At 39.6% G+C, this 17,048-nt stretch overlaps 1 protein-coding gene across 3 annotated transcripts in view; it reads left to right on the forward strand.

The window, feature by feature from the left end:
* Nucleotides 1-17,048, forward strand: part of NECTIN3 (nectin cell adhesion molecule 3) — a 196,160-nt gene that overhangs the window by 118,453 nt on the left and 60,659 nt on the right. For 2 of the 3 annotated variants that reach the window (XM_070787560.1, XM_070787552.1), the window contains exon 8: nucleotides 16,863-16,925. The exons of the other annotated variant lie outside the window; for it this stretch is intronic. In XM_070787560.1, the coding sequence (XP_070643661.1) occupies nucleotides 16,863-16,925 (63 nt within the window). The remainder of the gene's footprint in view (nucleotides 1-16,862; nucleotides 16,926-17,048) is intronic. 3 annotated transcript variants of the gene reach the window in all.

The raw sequence follows: 17,048 nt of genomic DNA on the forward strand, positions 1-17,048 counted from the left end.
AGAACAGAGCTCCATACTCCAGTGCATGTTGCCATTTGAAAGCTATTTGTAAGAAGATATCATATGACCCACTTCACATATGGGTGGACCCTCATAAGGAAAAAGGCTCTTAAATTAAAAACAGTTGAGAGAGAGAGAGAGATAGATATATATATATATATAGTCATCCCCTGCTAAGAAAAAATGTTTAGCTACAATGTGACATGCATGCATTTTCTCAGAACAACTCACTTCCTCATCCAGCCCTGTTAAAGATCTGTTGCACAGATTTGTAGCCAAGTTCTTAAGGCAGATTTTTTTTTCAACATTTCACAAAATAGGGAAACATTCAGGCATTTACTGGTTATTAATCATCTAAATATTCTAAGCCATCTCTTCTTATTTTCAAGTGAATGCAGATTCAACCAAACTGACTTTTAAAAATATATGAGTTGAGGACTTTGTACTGTTACACCTCCTTTTTCTTTTGGATTCTTGACAAAATCTAGATGAGGAAGGATGAATATAAAAATAAGATCTTTTATATCTACTTCTCCACATATTTGGTGGCTGAAGTTAGCCTGGATTTTATTTCTTAGAAATTTGAATTACCTAGCTTCTTTATGTACTTACTTTTTGAAAAAGTGTATTTCTCCAAAGCATACTAAATATAAGATAATGCAGTATTCAAAACTGACTTTAGAAGGAGAAAATTAATGACTTTAGAAGGAGAAAATTAAAGTGAGTCTTTAGGATCAGTTATTGAACGTGATAAGAAGTAAAACTTGCATTCTTAATGGTGCGGTGATATCTGTTAGAAAATTCTCTACCCACAAATTGTTATCAGAGGCTGTTTTTCCTGTTGGCCTTTTTCTTTGATCTGCCAAACACCATGCACATTGGTTGGAGGCCTCATTTATTCTATGAACAGAGGAAAGCACCTCGACTTACTGTGAAATCCTGCATAATTCTCTCTGAGAACCTTTGTCTGTTCTAACCCTCACTGCTGAGTTTGCCCAAATCTTTTTGCAACTAAAAATGAGATTCTAGCAAAGCAGTCTGAGCTTCTTTGGAGGAAAAGTGATGGAAGATTTTTGGAGCTTTTAAGGCACTTACATTGACTATATTCTTTCTTCTGTTCCAAGCAACTTAGAAATGCAACATTTAAAAAAAACACACAAAACAGGCTATAGTCAGAAGCAAACATTATGCCTTTCCTTGAATACACAGATGGTGCTTACTCTCTTTGATGTGTTACCCATTCTGAGTCTGTTAGGAAAACATGACTCCTCTCCCAAGTGCATGCCACTGTTCTTTAATATAACATGCTTCAAGCAAGGAAGGGCTATTACAGAACCACCAGATGCTCTTCGCCTTCACATGAACAGTGGTGTTTTCCTCCATGTGATAACATTTAACCTCTCCTATTTCGTTGCGTCTTGTCAATTTCAGGCCAGCAGCATTCACCTCTTCTGGATCTTTCGCCTGCAAATCACGCATGATCCTTTTGATCAGAATTCTTTGAATCAGCTCTGATTCACCTTAATCTTTTATGGGGGCCGGTAAAATGTCACCCATCTTTTGGGGCACAGCAGCCTTTTCCCTTCTACTACTCCTCCCCAGCCTCACAATTGCTTCAATGTCTATAATATGAGCTGCTCACTCACCCCCCTGATACGCCTCCCCGGGGTATTTTACAGTCTTTGTGTGCTCTTTAAGAACTATCATTTTCCCCCTTAGCTGGCCTCTGTAATATACTCCTTCCTACAATTGAGTGAGTATTCATTTCTTCTTTCATTGTGCTATTGAAAAATCTATGTTGTTTTCCTGGATGGAATGTGATTTTTCTCGTGATTCAACTCAATCTGTAGTAATAATCTCTGCTATTAAGCACATTGTTTTTGTTTTCATGGACAAATAGACTTTCTGCCCCATAAACCTTTAATGAAGTACATGACCTACATTTCTTCTTTTTTCCTCTTATTTTATCTTTTTTTCTACATGCTTACAGCATCCACAGACTTGGTTTATAGCTATAGGTCTGTTGATGTTTTCTGCCTCTCTTACTTCCCCTTCTCCACTCCCTGCTATTGGTCAAATCCCGGATTCTCCTGTGCTCTAAAAACCTAGCCACACTCACCATCAGCATGATAAGCATCATTGGTTAGATTGATGTTTCTCAGGCCCTGCTGTCTATAACTTAGAATCTGGGTGGCTCTGGAGGCTTGAGACTCTGTCTGGTGCTCTGTGGTCAGACCTCATACCCTCAGTGTGGTCAGATGCGCCCTCCAACCCCACCAATAACGTCTGGGTTCTCACTAGTAGTGTTTAGCCTTCACCTCTCCACAGCTTACCTTGATTGCTCTAGCCTCTGAACTTCTGACATTCTTACGATGTGTATTATAGGCCCACAATTGTTATCTACATTTGTAAAAATCTCTAGGCAGTTAACTTTTTTTAAACTCATTTTGCACCAAAATCTGACCTGAACTGCTGACTCTATACATAGAGCTATACATAATCACCACTTTCTTCACTTAATGTGAATGTTCATATTTCCATTGCAAAAATATTTATATGCTTGATTATGGAGTTCTATAGCAAGCTTTTCAGGAGATGTTTTATAAATACATGGAATAAGTATATATCACCTTTCTAAACATCTGAAAAATTCTGAATTCTAAAATATGTATGCATGCTCAGTCGCTTCAGTCATGTCCAACTCTTTGTGACCCCGTGGACTGTAGCCCCCCAGGCTTGTCTGTCAATGAGATTCTCTAGGCAATACTGGAGTGGGTTGCCATGCCCACCTCTAGGGGATCTTCCTGACCCAGGGATTGAACCCGAGTCTTTATCTCTCCAACATTTCAGGCAGATTCTTTACCACCTGGGAACCCCCAATCAAAAATATATCCATCCCTAAAACTTTCAGTTAAGAAATTGTGGCCCTGTAGTTATTTGAGGTTATAATCAGATCTGCTGCTGCTGCTAAGTCGCTTCAGTCGTGTCCGACTCTGTGAGACCCCATAGATGGCAGCCCACCAGGCTCCCCCATCCCTGGGATTCTCCAGGCAAGAGCACTGGAGTGGGTTGCCATTTCCTTCTCCAGTGCATGAAAGTGAAAAGTGAAAGTGAAGACACTCAGTCCTGTCCAACTCTTAGCGACCCCATGGACTGCAGCCCACCAGGCTCCCCCATCCCTGGGATTCTCCAGGCAAGAACACTGGAGTGGGTTGCCACTGCCTTCTCCTATAATCAGATCAGATGGTTATATATCTAAAGCATGATAGGCACTGTGATAGAAGAGAAAAAGTAGAAGCATGAGACAGGTTTCCTACTTTTAGTTAGTTTGCATTCAAACTGTCTTGCTTTGTTGTTTAACCACTTGGAAGACACATGAAACAAGGCTGTAAGTTCCTTGGGCAGGGGAACAGATAAGTTCTTTGGCATCCCTATCAGCAGAAAAATATCAATAACCTCAGATGTGCAGATGACACCACCCTTATGGCAGAAAGCAAAGAAGAACTAAAGAGCCTCTTGATGAAAGTGAAAGAGGAGAGTGAAAAAGTTGGCTTAAAACTCAACATTCAGAACACTAAGATCATCCCATCCAGTCCCATCACTTCATGACAAATAGATGGGGAAACAATGGAAACAGTGATAGACTTTATTTTGGGGGGCTCCAAAATCACTGCAGATGGTGACTGCAACCATGAAATTAAAAAACGCTTGCTCCTTGGAAGAAAAGCTATGACCAACCTATGCTATGCTATGCTAAGTCACTTCAGTCGTGTCCGACTCTGTGCCACCCCATAGACGGCAGCCACCAGGCTCCCCCGTCCCTGGGATTCTCCAGGCAAGAACACTGGAGTGGGTTGCCATCTCCTTCTCCAATGCAGGAAAGTGAAAAGTGAAAGTGAAATCACCCAGTCGTGTCCGACTCCTAGCGACCCCATGGATTGCAGCCTACCAGGCTCCTCCATCCGTGGGATTTTCCAGGCAACAGTACTGGAGTGGGGTGCCATTGCCTTCTCCAATGACCAACCTAGACAGCATATTAAAAAATCAGAGATATTACTTTGCCAACAAAGGTCCATCTTGTCAAGGCTGTGATTTTTCCAGTGGTCATGTATGGATGTGACAGTTGGACTATAAAGAAAGCTGAGTGCTCAATAATTGATGCTTTTGAACTGTGGTGTTGGAGAAGACTCTTGAGAGTCCCTTGGACTGAAGGAGATCCAACCAGTCCACCCTGAAGGAAATCAGTCCTGAATATTCATTGGAAGGGCTGATGCTGAAGCTGAAACTCCAATACTTTGACCACCTGATGCAAAGAACTGACTGATCTGAAAAGACCCTGATGCTAGGAAAGATTGAGGGCAGGAGGAGAAGAGGATGAGATCGTTGGATGGCATCACTGACTCAATGGACATGAGTTTGAGTAAACTCCGGGAATTGGTGATGGACAGGGAAGCTTAGCATGCTGCAGTCCGTGGGATTGCAAAGAGTCCAACACGACTGAGTGCCTGAACTGAACTGAACTGATTGGCAGAATATTGCTAATGATGAGGGTATTTCAGTACAGACTGTTTATTTCCAGACCATTTAGAGAAGACTGAAGTTTATCTCTGTAGAGATCAGTTCCCATAAACAGTAGAACCAAAACTTCCAGCAGCTCTCAGGCTACGTAGATATCCCTAACATGATGGCACTTCTCAGGAGCCTTGTGTCTGAACTAACTGCCCAGAACCAAGAAAAGAGCTGCTGCTGCTTCAGTAGCCCCTGCTGATGGCTCCCAAGGAGGCCTCTCCAAGTAGGATCCATTCTGATCAGGGGCATCCACAGCCTATGGTCATTCCAGCTTGGGCAGGGATTAGATAATTCTGTCACTTTAAATGCCATGAATATGGAATTAATTTGAATATCTTATGAATTGATATTTTAAAAATGCTACTTCTGCTCTTTCCCCCAGAAGTTCACCTTTAGTTCTTAGTTTCAAATAATGGAAGCGATCATGTCCTAACAGACAACTCCTTTCAGTATCTGTGAAGGAATGTCAGTTGAAGTGGCATTTACAACAAATCCAGACTTGGTGGATGACATGTTATTTGTAGTTGTTAGCCTGTTCTGGGGGCTAACAGAAAATACTTAAGGCTTTGTTTGGCCATTTAAATCATGTGTGCATGAAGACACAATGCTATGTCAACTGTTGTTTAACTGTTAGTAAGGAGTGTTTGGGTTTCCCCGGTGGCTCAGGTGGTAAAGAATCCGCCTGCAATGCTGGAAACCTGGGTTCAATCCCTGGGTTGGGAAGATCCACTGGAGAAGGGCATGGCAACCCACTCCAGTATTCTTGCCCAGAGAATCCCCATGGACAGAGGAGCCAGTGGGCTACAGTCCATGGGGTGGCAAGGAGTCAGACATGACTGAGCGACTAAGCACAGCACAGCACAGGCAGTGTTTCTTGCCTGATAAAGAAAGGCATCTCTTAACAGCGTATCTTAAACACTCAATTCTGAGTCTAGGGTAGTTTGAAGGTGTGCAAAAGATCCTTGACTCATTTTATGAGCTAAGCAGCCTTATCTCCACCAGAAGGATCCTCTTCCTGTGTCATTTCTACTGCACCCTCCTCCTTAAACCACTGGTTCTGTGAACTCTGTTGCTGTCACTGACAGTTCTGGTTGTGCTTAATCCAGGAGCTGGATTCCAGCTCAAGGAATCTTTGTGCAGGTTGCTCAACACATTAGTGCCAAACTAGGATTATATCTGCTTCTCTATTTCAAACAAAATGGCCTGCTTTGGGCTTTATATTTACAAAATTGCAGTCCCTGAAGGTTAATATTAGCTTTCCATAGCAGGTGATTTCTCTTCTGTCTTGGCCTTCTTTACTATTATTAGGTTATTTTCCTTTAGAAGAAGAAACAGTGTATGTTACCTATATATCTTTTTTTTATTTTCAGGAAAATTCACAATTCTTACATTCAATCAAATGTAAGACCCCAAAGGAAAAATACATGTAATTATTAACTAAATATATTCCAGGATCCTTTAGATTGTTCATAGGAGAGTAATCATTTAGTGAACAGATAAAGACTTATTTATATTTCATTTTCTTCCTTTTTATTACACTCTCAATAGAATTGTAGGTTATTGGTAAGGGAAATGATTCCTATATATTATTCTCACCTTTCTTCAGGAAGGAATATAAGAGTAGTGGTACTCTACATTTAATATATTATGTTTTGTTTCACAATCTAAAATATATTTGGTGTTAAAGATTTTTAGGAGGCTCTTTTTACTTTTTTAAATCTTTTTAAGCTAAGAATAGCATAACATTAACCACAGAAAAGTTCTTATTAGAGTATCTTTTTTCCAGTACCATGAGTTCAGGAATGATGAATTAAATGTAAGACTTGGGAAGGCCCATATTAGTAGTTTCTCGAGAGGAATTAGAATTTGGTTTGTCAAGATAATATTTCTGTACATAGTAACTTGGAGTACAGTACTGTGCCTGATACAGAGGAGGTAGTTAACCCCTTCTTTGAGGGCGTTTAGGTGCATAGATGAATGTATATCAGTAGCTCTGGATTGAAGGTTTACCCTGTGGGCAAATTTGGAGATAAAGTGGTATGCCTGAATAATTGGTACAGCATTAAGGCAAAGGGTTAAGAGCAAAGATGCCCACTGTGACAAGCACAGCATAGCATTCTGGTGTTAAAATGTGCAGGTATTTATTAGTTGTGGAAATTAGCACATATGAATGCATAATCATTTGGTTTGTATCCTTCAATGAGTGGCATTAATGATGGGGGAGGAAATCTTAGTATTGTATGTGAATGTCTTTTTTGCCTGCAAATAATTTTCTATCATCTTTATCATCTCTCTGCCTTAATTAGGTATTTGGCTTTGCATACATATTACAATTTAGGTGAAGTATCACTCTTGTGTAGTTTAAGGTAAGGATTATTAAGTAAGACCACAGTCAAGGCAAGAAATTTCATTAAAATGTGTCATATCAGATTTTACTTTGAAAAATTAAAATCTAGAATGTATACTCAGTAAAAGTAATGCATTTGTTTACCAATGATAAGAAGGAACATTGTCTTCCTTTTGGATAAGACAATGTTTTCAACAACTGCTAGGCTGTTATAATTCTGTGGGGACTTAAGAAAAACACAAAGCTACCTTGTGGGATAAGACATCTAATATTCTCTCTTATAAAAAGCCTCATGATTTAAGTCTGCATTTGAAAAGTTTGCCATGAGGATGTTCTGTAGGCATTTCTGCTTGTAATTGCCTCATTACAATCTTTAACATTATAAATTAAGGGCCTAGACATTTCATTTTAAGGCACTAACCATATCACTGAAGGGTATAAACCATAAATCAGGAGGGAAAATGCCCTTAAGTTAATTTTATAAAGTATTATCCCACAGCAAATGACCATTATGTGTTCAGCCCTGGGCTGGGGCAGATGAAACTTTAGGACTCTGAGAGTCCTAGCTTGCTCAGGAAAAGCCCTGCCTTTCTTTTTCCTCAATCGAGGCTGAAGCCCGAGCAGGAAGTAAAGTAACTTAAGCCGTAGTTTGTATTTGACCATTTCAGACGAAGGTGACTCAGCAGGTGGCAAAACTCTCGAGTACTGAACATTACCAGTCCTTCCCCTCAGTTTTCCCTCTCCCCTTTCAAATGCCCATTGTATTCTTCCTTTTGGGGCCTCTTCTACAGTAAAATTAGGAAGAGACTGGATATACTCATAAGAGGAAGGTAGGCAGCTTTGTGTGATGGTTTAAGACAGACTGAATTTGAATCTTAGCTCTTTGAACTTGGGAACATTGATTTAACTCTCTGAGCCTCAGCTTCCTCATCTCCATTATAGGAACAGTGATAAAATTCACCTTTAGGAGATGTACGTATAAGAATATAAGGACATTCAAAACTTATTGTACAATACTTGCCTTAAGGGGCGAGGAGTAGGGGAAATACCTTGTCGGTCCTTACAAGTTACACTTGTTCTTCTTACTGTGCAGAGCCTTTTTATCTTCCATTTACCTTAGACTCTCTTCTCCAGTCTGTCTTTATAAAATTTCTGAGTCCTAAGGATCTAGAATCTATTTTCATGGTGTTCACACTCTTTTTTTGAACCAGTTCAGACCTAACTGTGCCCTATTTTTGTAGTCGGGACTTTAGACCCAAGGCTTCTAGTCCAGGCACAGGTTTCTCAACATATTCTAGCACCCAAGACTTTTTTAGGGACTGCTGACTGAGAGTGAGAGTCAGAACAGATCCTGTGTATGGATAATACATCAGCAAGTGTTTGTTGAGCATCTACTCTGTTGAGCACCATATAAGATTTGGGGGAAACCTCCCAGTCACCTTCTTAGAGTGTTAACAGGGAAGGATTTATACAATGGAGTTCATGGACAGAACATAGAAATGAGCCTTCAGATCAGATCAGATCAGTCGCTCAGTCGTGTCCGACTCTTTGCGACCCCATGAATCGCAGCACGCCAAATGAAATGAGCCTTACTCTCCCAAAGAGGAGAGTTATAGGAGGAGCAAAGAGGAGTTATAAGCAAATAAAATATCAAGTCTTAGGGCATAAGATCCAGAAAGTCTTTATGCATTCAATCTGTATAATGTATAGTGCATCAATCATAATTGATTCTAGATACTAGATACCTAAGAATTAACTAAAAATTAGTGAAAACAATTTCTCAATTTAAAAGGAAAAGGTTGATTAATATAGCACCCCTTTGACATCACTGAGGAAATGTCCACAGGCTTTTGAGAAACCCTACTTTCTTAAGTACCCCTGTCTTTTATAGAATTCGTAAATGAGTTGAGAATAACAAAGACACAGCTTAGCAGTTGCTGAGCTCATTAACTAGCTAAATAACTATTCCATAACACAAATCTCAGTCTGTATTCAAATCTGTTTCTCAACAAAGTTAGAAATTACAACCTGTCATAACCTTGTAAAATTCACTCATGAATGGTTAAAACCAGCAGTGTTAAATCTGTAAATGCCAAGGGTCTGCTATACTAATAAGAGACATTCATGTGAATAGCTTGGGTAATTATTGCAGAGAACAGTAATAATTATATATCTCATTAAACAAGTGCCCAATTAATGTCGTAGTAAATTTTGCTTGATTGGAACACAATCTTTATAGTTGCTCATACAACATAGCCAGCCACTCTCACAACTATTAATAAAAGTGAAAGGGAAATTGACTTCTGGTTCACCGTTTTAGTCATGGTTTAAAGAGGTACTTGATAGCAAAGTAATATCCTTCGTGCCTTGAGGAATCCATACTTAGTGAATTATGTATGATAACCATTTCCTCATGTATTATTCCTTTAGTGTGGTAAAATTGTATCTGTGGATTAGGAACTCAGTCACTAGAACACAAGTAAGCAATTGAATATTATAGTCGAGAAACTCCTGCATCAAGGATGATCTGGTATGAAGTATTTATTGAGAAGTTACTATGTTTTTGTATCACACCAGATTCCAGACTGTCAGTGAATTCCCATTCTGATTCCCTCCGTGTGCATACTCCTGCAAAACTGAACGACGATGATAAAATGGAAAGGCATAGTTTGTTTTTTTTTTTTTAAACCAACTTTATTGAGATATAATTGGCATAATACTTGACCCATTTTAAGTGTACAGTTTGATAAGCTTTGCCAAATGTATACATTCATGTATACTATCTCAATCAAGAACATTTCTATCACCTGAAAGACTTCTTACACATACCATGCACCACACCTACTGTGATTTCTATCACAGAATAATAGTTACATATTTTATAAAGAATTTCACAGAGGAAGGAAGACAGCATGCTTTTGTGTGTCTAACTACTTCAGCATAATATTTTTGAGATTTATGTTGCATAAATAAATGTCCTTTCATTGCTGAGTAGTACTCCTCATTTTGTGAATATGCCACGATTTGTTTAGTATTAAAATGTAGAGGACTGTTTTCATTTAAGATTTTGGGATGAAAGGAATAAAAACTTTTCTTTTTTTCTTTGTAATACCTTTTCCTGGTTTTGTTATTAGAATGATGCTAATTTCATAAAAGTAGTTACAAAATGTTCTCTTTTCTCTCATTTGCATAAAGAATTTATGAGTAGTATTAATTCTTTAAATGTTTGGTGGAATTTACTAGTGATCCCATTAGGGCTGTGGAAAGAAGGATTTTGTGTCTTTCAAGACATTTCAGGCGGTAAGTTCATTATTCATGCATTCTTCACGTAATCTTTACTCTGAGATTCTCTGGTTTTATAAAAATAGTAAATATGAAAATATTTTGTTATGTCTGGTGTACTATAGGTGGTGGTATAACGTTACCCAAAGAAGTGATGTGGAAGCTTAGCAGGTGCTTGAATTGGGAAGGAAGCAATGGAGGAGGTACTAGGTATTACATACCAGGTATGAAGTTGTAGAGTGCTTAGTTTATCAGTTCAGTTCAGTGGCTCAGTAGTGTCCGACACTTTTCAACCCCATGGACTGCATCATGCCAGGCTTCTCTGTCCGTCACCAACTCCTGGAGTTTACCCATACTCATGTCCATTGAGTCAGTGATGCTATCCAACGGTCCCCTTCTCCTCCAGCCTTCAATCTTTCCCAGCATCAGGGTCTTTTCCAGTGAGTCAGTTCTTCATATCATGTGGCCAAGTATTGGAGTTTCAGCTTCAACATCAGTCCTTCAAATGAACACTCAGAACTGATCTCCTTTAGGATGGACTGGTTGGATCTCCTTGCAGTCCAAGGGACTCTCAAGAGTCTTCTCCAACAAAACAGTTCAAAAGCATCAATTCTTTGGCACTCAGCTTTCTTTATAGTCCAACTCTCACATCTATACATGACCACTGGAAAAACCATAGCCTGAACTAGACGGACCTTTGTTGGCCAAATAATGCCTCTGCTTTTTAATATGCTGTCTAGGTTATAAGTTTCCTTCCAAGGAGTAAGCGTCTTTTAATTTCATGGTTGCAGTCACCATCTGCAGTGATTTTAGAGCCCAAAAAAATAAAGTCTGCCACTAATTACACTGTTTTTCCATCTATTTGCCATGAAGTGATGGGAGCAGTTGCCATGTTCTTAGTTTTCTGAATGCTGAGCTTTTAGCCAACTTTTTCACTCTCCTCTTTCACTTTCATCAAGAGGCTCTTTAGTTCTTTGCTTTCTGCCATAAGGGTAATGTCATATGCATATCTGAGATTATTATTATTTCTCCTGGCAATCTTGATTCCAGCTTGTGCTTCAGCAGCCCAGCATTTCTCATGATGTACTCTGCATATAGGTTAAATAAGCAGGGTGACAATATACAGCCTTGACGTACTCCTTTTCCTATTTGGAACCGGTCTGTTGTTTCATGTCCAGTTCTAACTGTTGCTTCCTGACCTGCCTATAGATTTCTCAGGAGGCAAGTCAGGTGGCCTGGAATTCCCATCTCTTTCAGAATTTTCCACACTTTGTTGTGATCCACACAGTAAAAGGCTGGGCATAGTCAATAAAGCAAAAATAGATGTTTTTCTGGAACTCTTTTGCTTTTTCAATGATCCAGCGGATGTTGGCAGTTTGATCTCTGGTTCCTCTAATCCAGCTTGAACATCTGGAAGGTCACGGTTCACATATTATTGAAGTCTGGCTTGGAGAATTTTGATCATTACTTTACTAGCATGTGAGATGAGTACAATTGTGCGGCAGTTGAACATTCTTTGGCATTGCCTTTCTTTGAGATTAGAATGAAAACTGACCTTTTCCAGTCCTGTGGCCACTGCTGAGTTTTCCAAATGTGCTGGCATATTGAGTGCAGCACTTTCACAGCATCATCTTTCAGGATTTGGAATAGCTCCGCTGGAATTCATCACCTCTACTAGCTTGGTTCATAGTGATGCTTCCGAAGGCCCACTTGACTTCACATTCCAGGATGTCTGGCTGTAGGAGAGTGATCACACCACCGTGATTATCTGGGTTGTGAAGATCTTTTTTGTACAGTTCTTCTGTGTATTCTTGCCACCTCTTCTTAATATCTTCTGCTTCTGTTAGGTCCATACTATTTCTGTCCTTTATTGAGTCCATCTTTGCGTGACATGTTCACTTGTTATCTCTAATTTTCTTGAAGAGATCTCTATTCTTTCCCATTCTATTGTTTTCCTCTATTTCTTTGCACTGATCATTGAGGAAGGCTTTCTTATCTCTCCTTGCTGTTCTTTGGAACTCTGTATTCAAATGGGTGTATCTTTCCTTTTCTCCTTTGTTTTTCACTTCCCTTCTTTACACAGCTATCTGTAAGGCCTCCTCAGCCATTTTGCTTTTTTGCATTTCTTTTTCCTGGGGATTGTCTTGCTCCCTGTCTCCTGTACAATGTCATGATCCTCCGGCCATAGTTCATCGGGCACTCTGTCTATCAGATCTAGTCCCTTTAATCTATTTCCCACTTCACTGTATAATCGTAAGGGATTTGATTTAGGTCATACCTGAATGGTCTAGTGGTTTTCCCTCCTTTCTTCAATTTAAGTCTGAATTTGGCAATAAGGAGTTCATGATCTGAGCCACAGTCAGCTCCCAGTCTTGTTTTTGCTGACTGTATAGAGCTTCTCCATCTTTGTCTGCCCTCATAGTCAGCAAAAGAGTCTGAAATGCAGTACTTGGATGCAGTCTCAAAAATGACAGAATGATGTCTGCTCGTTTCCAAAGCAAACCATTTAATATCACAGTAATCCAAGTCTATGCCCTGACCAATAATGCTGAAGAAGCTGAAGTTGAACGGTTCTGTGAAGACCTACAAGACCTTTTAGAACTAACACCCGAAAAAGATATCCTTTTAATTATAGGGGACTGTAATGCAAAAGTAGGAAGTCAAGAAACACTTGGAGTAACAGGCAAATTTGGCCTTGGAATACGGAATGAAGCAGGACAAAGTTCATAGAGTTATGCCAAGAGAACACACTGATCATGGCTTAGTTTATATTCCCTTATAATCTTAGGAACTGAGAGAGGATGGATGGTCCTTCAGCAGGTAATGAGTTTTAGTTATCTTGTTAAGCTGAAGTTTCAAGAGGTATATGCCCTTTTAGAATTTAAGATGTTGAAGTTTTAATAGATACTATCTTTTCATTTATCTCTGAAGATGGCAGATGCTTGAACATATTGTCATGCCAAGAGGTAGGAATCCATGGCAAATATGCGTGAGAGAGTTGAAAAATAAGAGAACGATAGGGAAGTTCTTGTAGATGTGGGAGTGATCTGCAGTAATTTTCTCTAGGCTTAAGAAAATTGTAGAAGAGGCGGATGGATGTCAGTTGGGGCTAGAAATTGGAGGGAACATGTTAGAGAAACATTTGGGAAGGTAAGAGAATGTGTTTAAAAAATAATGTTTAAGGTTTATAAATTAGAGTAAAAGAATGTGAGCAAAAGGAAGACATGGAAGGAAGTATAAGAGCATTTTGAGGATGAAATTATGATATGAGAGAAGACCAAAAGGATTCTAATTCAGTAGGGGAATAATGGTTTCAACTGGAACTCTAGTTTGTAGTTTTTCTACTGCCAGAGCAAGCAGTGTCCAGTGTGATTGTAGACTTGTTGACAATAGCAGCTTGAAATCTTGATTCTGTTTATCACTGAAAATAAACTTTAGTAACTCTTAAAGCTCTGTTTATGGGGTTTTAAAGTCTTATCTAAACAGAAAGAATAAAATATAACACATAGTAACATGTGGAGATTTATTTTTGAGTCAGAGAAAGTAAAAATATTCATTATGATAATACAATTTGAAAAACTAGTTTGTTAGTACCTTGGAAGACAGGAATGAAAATCTACATGACTTTAGTGAATCAGGAAAGTAAGTATGGGTTGCAGCTCAGTAGAAATTGTTACAAGATAGTACATGTAAAGTAGGGAAGTCTAAATATGTTTTAGAGATTCAGACTCTCTCAAGGCTTTCTGGGAAAAACACACAAGAATAATAATATATACCATATATCCACCAATTAAAATACCATAGGTTAATTCAGTTTACATATGCAAAGCACCAGTCACATGTGAGGTATCATGTAAGACACTTTTCTATATATTCTTGTGATTAAATTTTTTAGAAAGTCAGATATGTAACATTTGGAGTAGTTATGGACTAGCAGAAAGAGAGTGCATTTATCAGCCACTATAAAATTAAGTTCCTAAGGTATCTGGTCAGAAGCTAGATGCCAATACATGGCAGAGGCAGGCATCCATAGTCTTGGTCCCTAATGCAGGGCCATCCCTAGGACGTGTGGGACTTCTGTCTATATAAAGAATTTGACCAACTGTTGTATTACAAAATTGATGGACTCATGTGAGGTATAATGATTTATTGATAGAGAATTACAATATTAGATAGAGAATAAGAACTTAACATTTGCTGATTGTCCAGTCAGTGAAAGTGAAGACTGCTCGTGGTGTCCAGGCACCATTTCTTCCTGCTCTGTCCTAGGAACTCTCTTTTCTTGTCCAATATTTTCAAGTGTACTTGCTGATTTTAAAGCTCAGGCCGTGAGAAAAGGGTAGCTATGCTGTTCTTGCTCATAAAGCCATGTGTGTATGTGTTAGTCATTTAGTCGTGTCTGACTCTTTGCGACCCCATGGACTGTAGCCCGCCAGGCTTCTCTGTCCATGGAATTCTCCAGGCGAGAATACTGGAGTGGGTTACCATTTCCTTCAGGGGATCTTCCTGACCCAGGGATCAAACCCAGGTCTCCTGCATTGTAGGCAGATTATTTACTGTCTGAGCCACCCATAAAGCCATGGCTTATCTAAAATAGCCAGGAAACAAAAGAAAATGCTAATTTTAATTTTAGGTGTTTTTTTTTTTTTTTTTTTTTTTTCTGAGTCTATTTTTCTTGGACCAGGATCAACTATGTAATTTGTAGTCTCAGTGCAAAGCAAAATGCAGGGCCCTTTGTTTAAAAAATAAGATTTTCAGTATGGAGACTGGGTTCCTATATGGACGTAAGAGGTTTGGCCTCAATGAAACGTGTCCTCATATTCTCCTGCCAGCCGCCAGATGCTCTGTGGTGTGGAGGGCATGCACTCCTGACCCCAGACTTCCCTGTACCAGCACTCAGGCCCCTGGCCAGGGCAGAGGGCAGCAGCAGTCACGGGACAGGGGAAGAGAGGGGAAACTGGGAGGGTCTGGGGGTGGCAGCCAAGAAATCATAGACAAGCAGAAGGAGGCAGGACACCCTTGGGCTGAAGTTATAGGTCCCTGAAGCATGCTCTGTTGTCCTTTTGGCCATTTACAAACCACAAATTCATAATAAAATCATTAAGCAATCTAAGGTGGCAACCACAGAACATTGAACCCCAAAGTGGGACCCTTCTGAGCACAAGGCCCCATGTGATTGGTCCATGGAACAGGCCTTGCCTTGAATTTTTACCATTGTGTACTGTCGGTATCAACTGATCATGCCAAAAGCACCCCAGAATCATGCAGAATGTGACGGGGGAACAAATTTGTCACAGATATCTTATGCTTTGGATAACGTGGCATATGACAGAGGATATCAAGAATTGATAGTTCATATTTCAGTGAAGTTATTAGTTAGTGATTGACTTATTATTATGAAAGACCCACAGGCTAGGGTGTGGGTTTGGAGGAGGATGGCCAGGAAAGGCTCGCTAGGATTGAAAGATAAAAACATTAGGAACTAAAAAACAGATCATGATGTCTGCTATAATAGAGGTATAAATAAGAATAAGAACAACAGGAAAAGTAGGAGTAAATAAATTAACTTTGATGGGTACTGCAGAAAAACCTTTTAGGAAAAAAAAAAATTGACTTTAGTCTGGCCAAGATTGGTAGTATTTCAAGTGCCAGAGGCTAAGTGGCAGACATTCCAGACTAAAAAGACAGCCTAAGCAAAGACAGTGAAATGAAGAACATGCTGATAGATGTGCCCACATGCTGGGATTTTCAGGCATTCTTGTATTACAGTTCTTGAACGTCTCTTTTCTAGGCGCAAGCAGGGCTTATAAGAATATAGGTTTAGGAATCAGACAAAGCATCCACCACTTACAAGCTGTGTGACCAGAGACACCTTACTTAACCACTCTGAGCCTCCGTTTTAGTCATCTGTAAAATAAAGACCTGGGTTTTACAGAATTATTATAAAAATTAAATGAGGTAATGTCTGTAAATACTCCAGCCAGCACCCTCAGTCCAGTGAAGGAGAAAGCAAATAGATGTGAAAATTACACATGCTGTGAAAATACAGAAAGGAAAGTGACTCTCTCTGCCTGAGGGTTTTGTGCTCTGCTTCCTGAAAGAGATGATATTTGAACTTGGGGCTGAAAGGTAAGTATGTGTTTATAAGCCAAGGGGAAGCTGAGAAACATTCTCTCAGGCTGAGGTTTAGAAATGATGAATCCCTTTTATGAGCTGTTTGGGGTTGGGAGACAAGGAGTAGCGAGAGGAAGAGAAGCAGACCATATATACATCTATAAATAAAAACAGAATAACCTTTCATTACCACCCCAAACCCCTTTTAGCCGATTCAAAATATCAGCCTCTTCCACTAGGAAGAGGCAAGAGCCCTTCTGTGCTGAGTGCTCCCTTGAGTAAGATGCAAACCAGTTTGCATGAGAGCTTCTGTAGGAGATGTTCTGTGCATTTTCTTCCTCTACAAGAGGGCTGGAGCTGAGAGAGAGACAACACTCAGGAAATGCCGTTGCTTTTCCCATCCTCACGTGAAACAGTTTGCTTCATTGGCAGACATTTAACAAGACACGGTTGGTTCTTTAAAATAGGAGTCTTAGTGGTCTTGGTTGATCTGTTTTATCATGTGCTTTGTGCTTTAAAGTGCATGTCTTTTTCTGTCTTCTCCCTCCAGACTGAACACTTGCCTCTGCAGACTCAGTTCAAAGAAAGAGAGACTGGAAATGTCCAGCACCCTGTGAGTAACATGATCCTCTAACGGGGTCAGCCCAGGTGGAGCCAGTGACCACCATGTTTATTAAAAGATCATTTTATTTCCATGCAACTTCATTTTCTTCCCCTCTGCTATCTGAGCACCTGT

This window comes from Bos indicus, chromosome 1, assembly GCF_029378745.1.
Source record: "Bos indicus isolate NIAB-ARS_2022 breed Sahiwal x Tharparkar chromosome 1, NIAB-ARS_B.indTharparkar_mat_pri_1.0, whole genome shotgun sequence".
NCBI lineage: Eukaryota > Metazoa > Chordata > Mammalia > Artiodactyla > Bovidae > Bos > Bos indicus.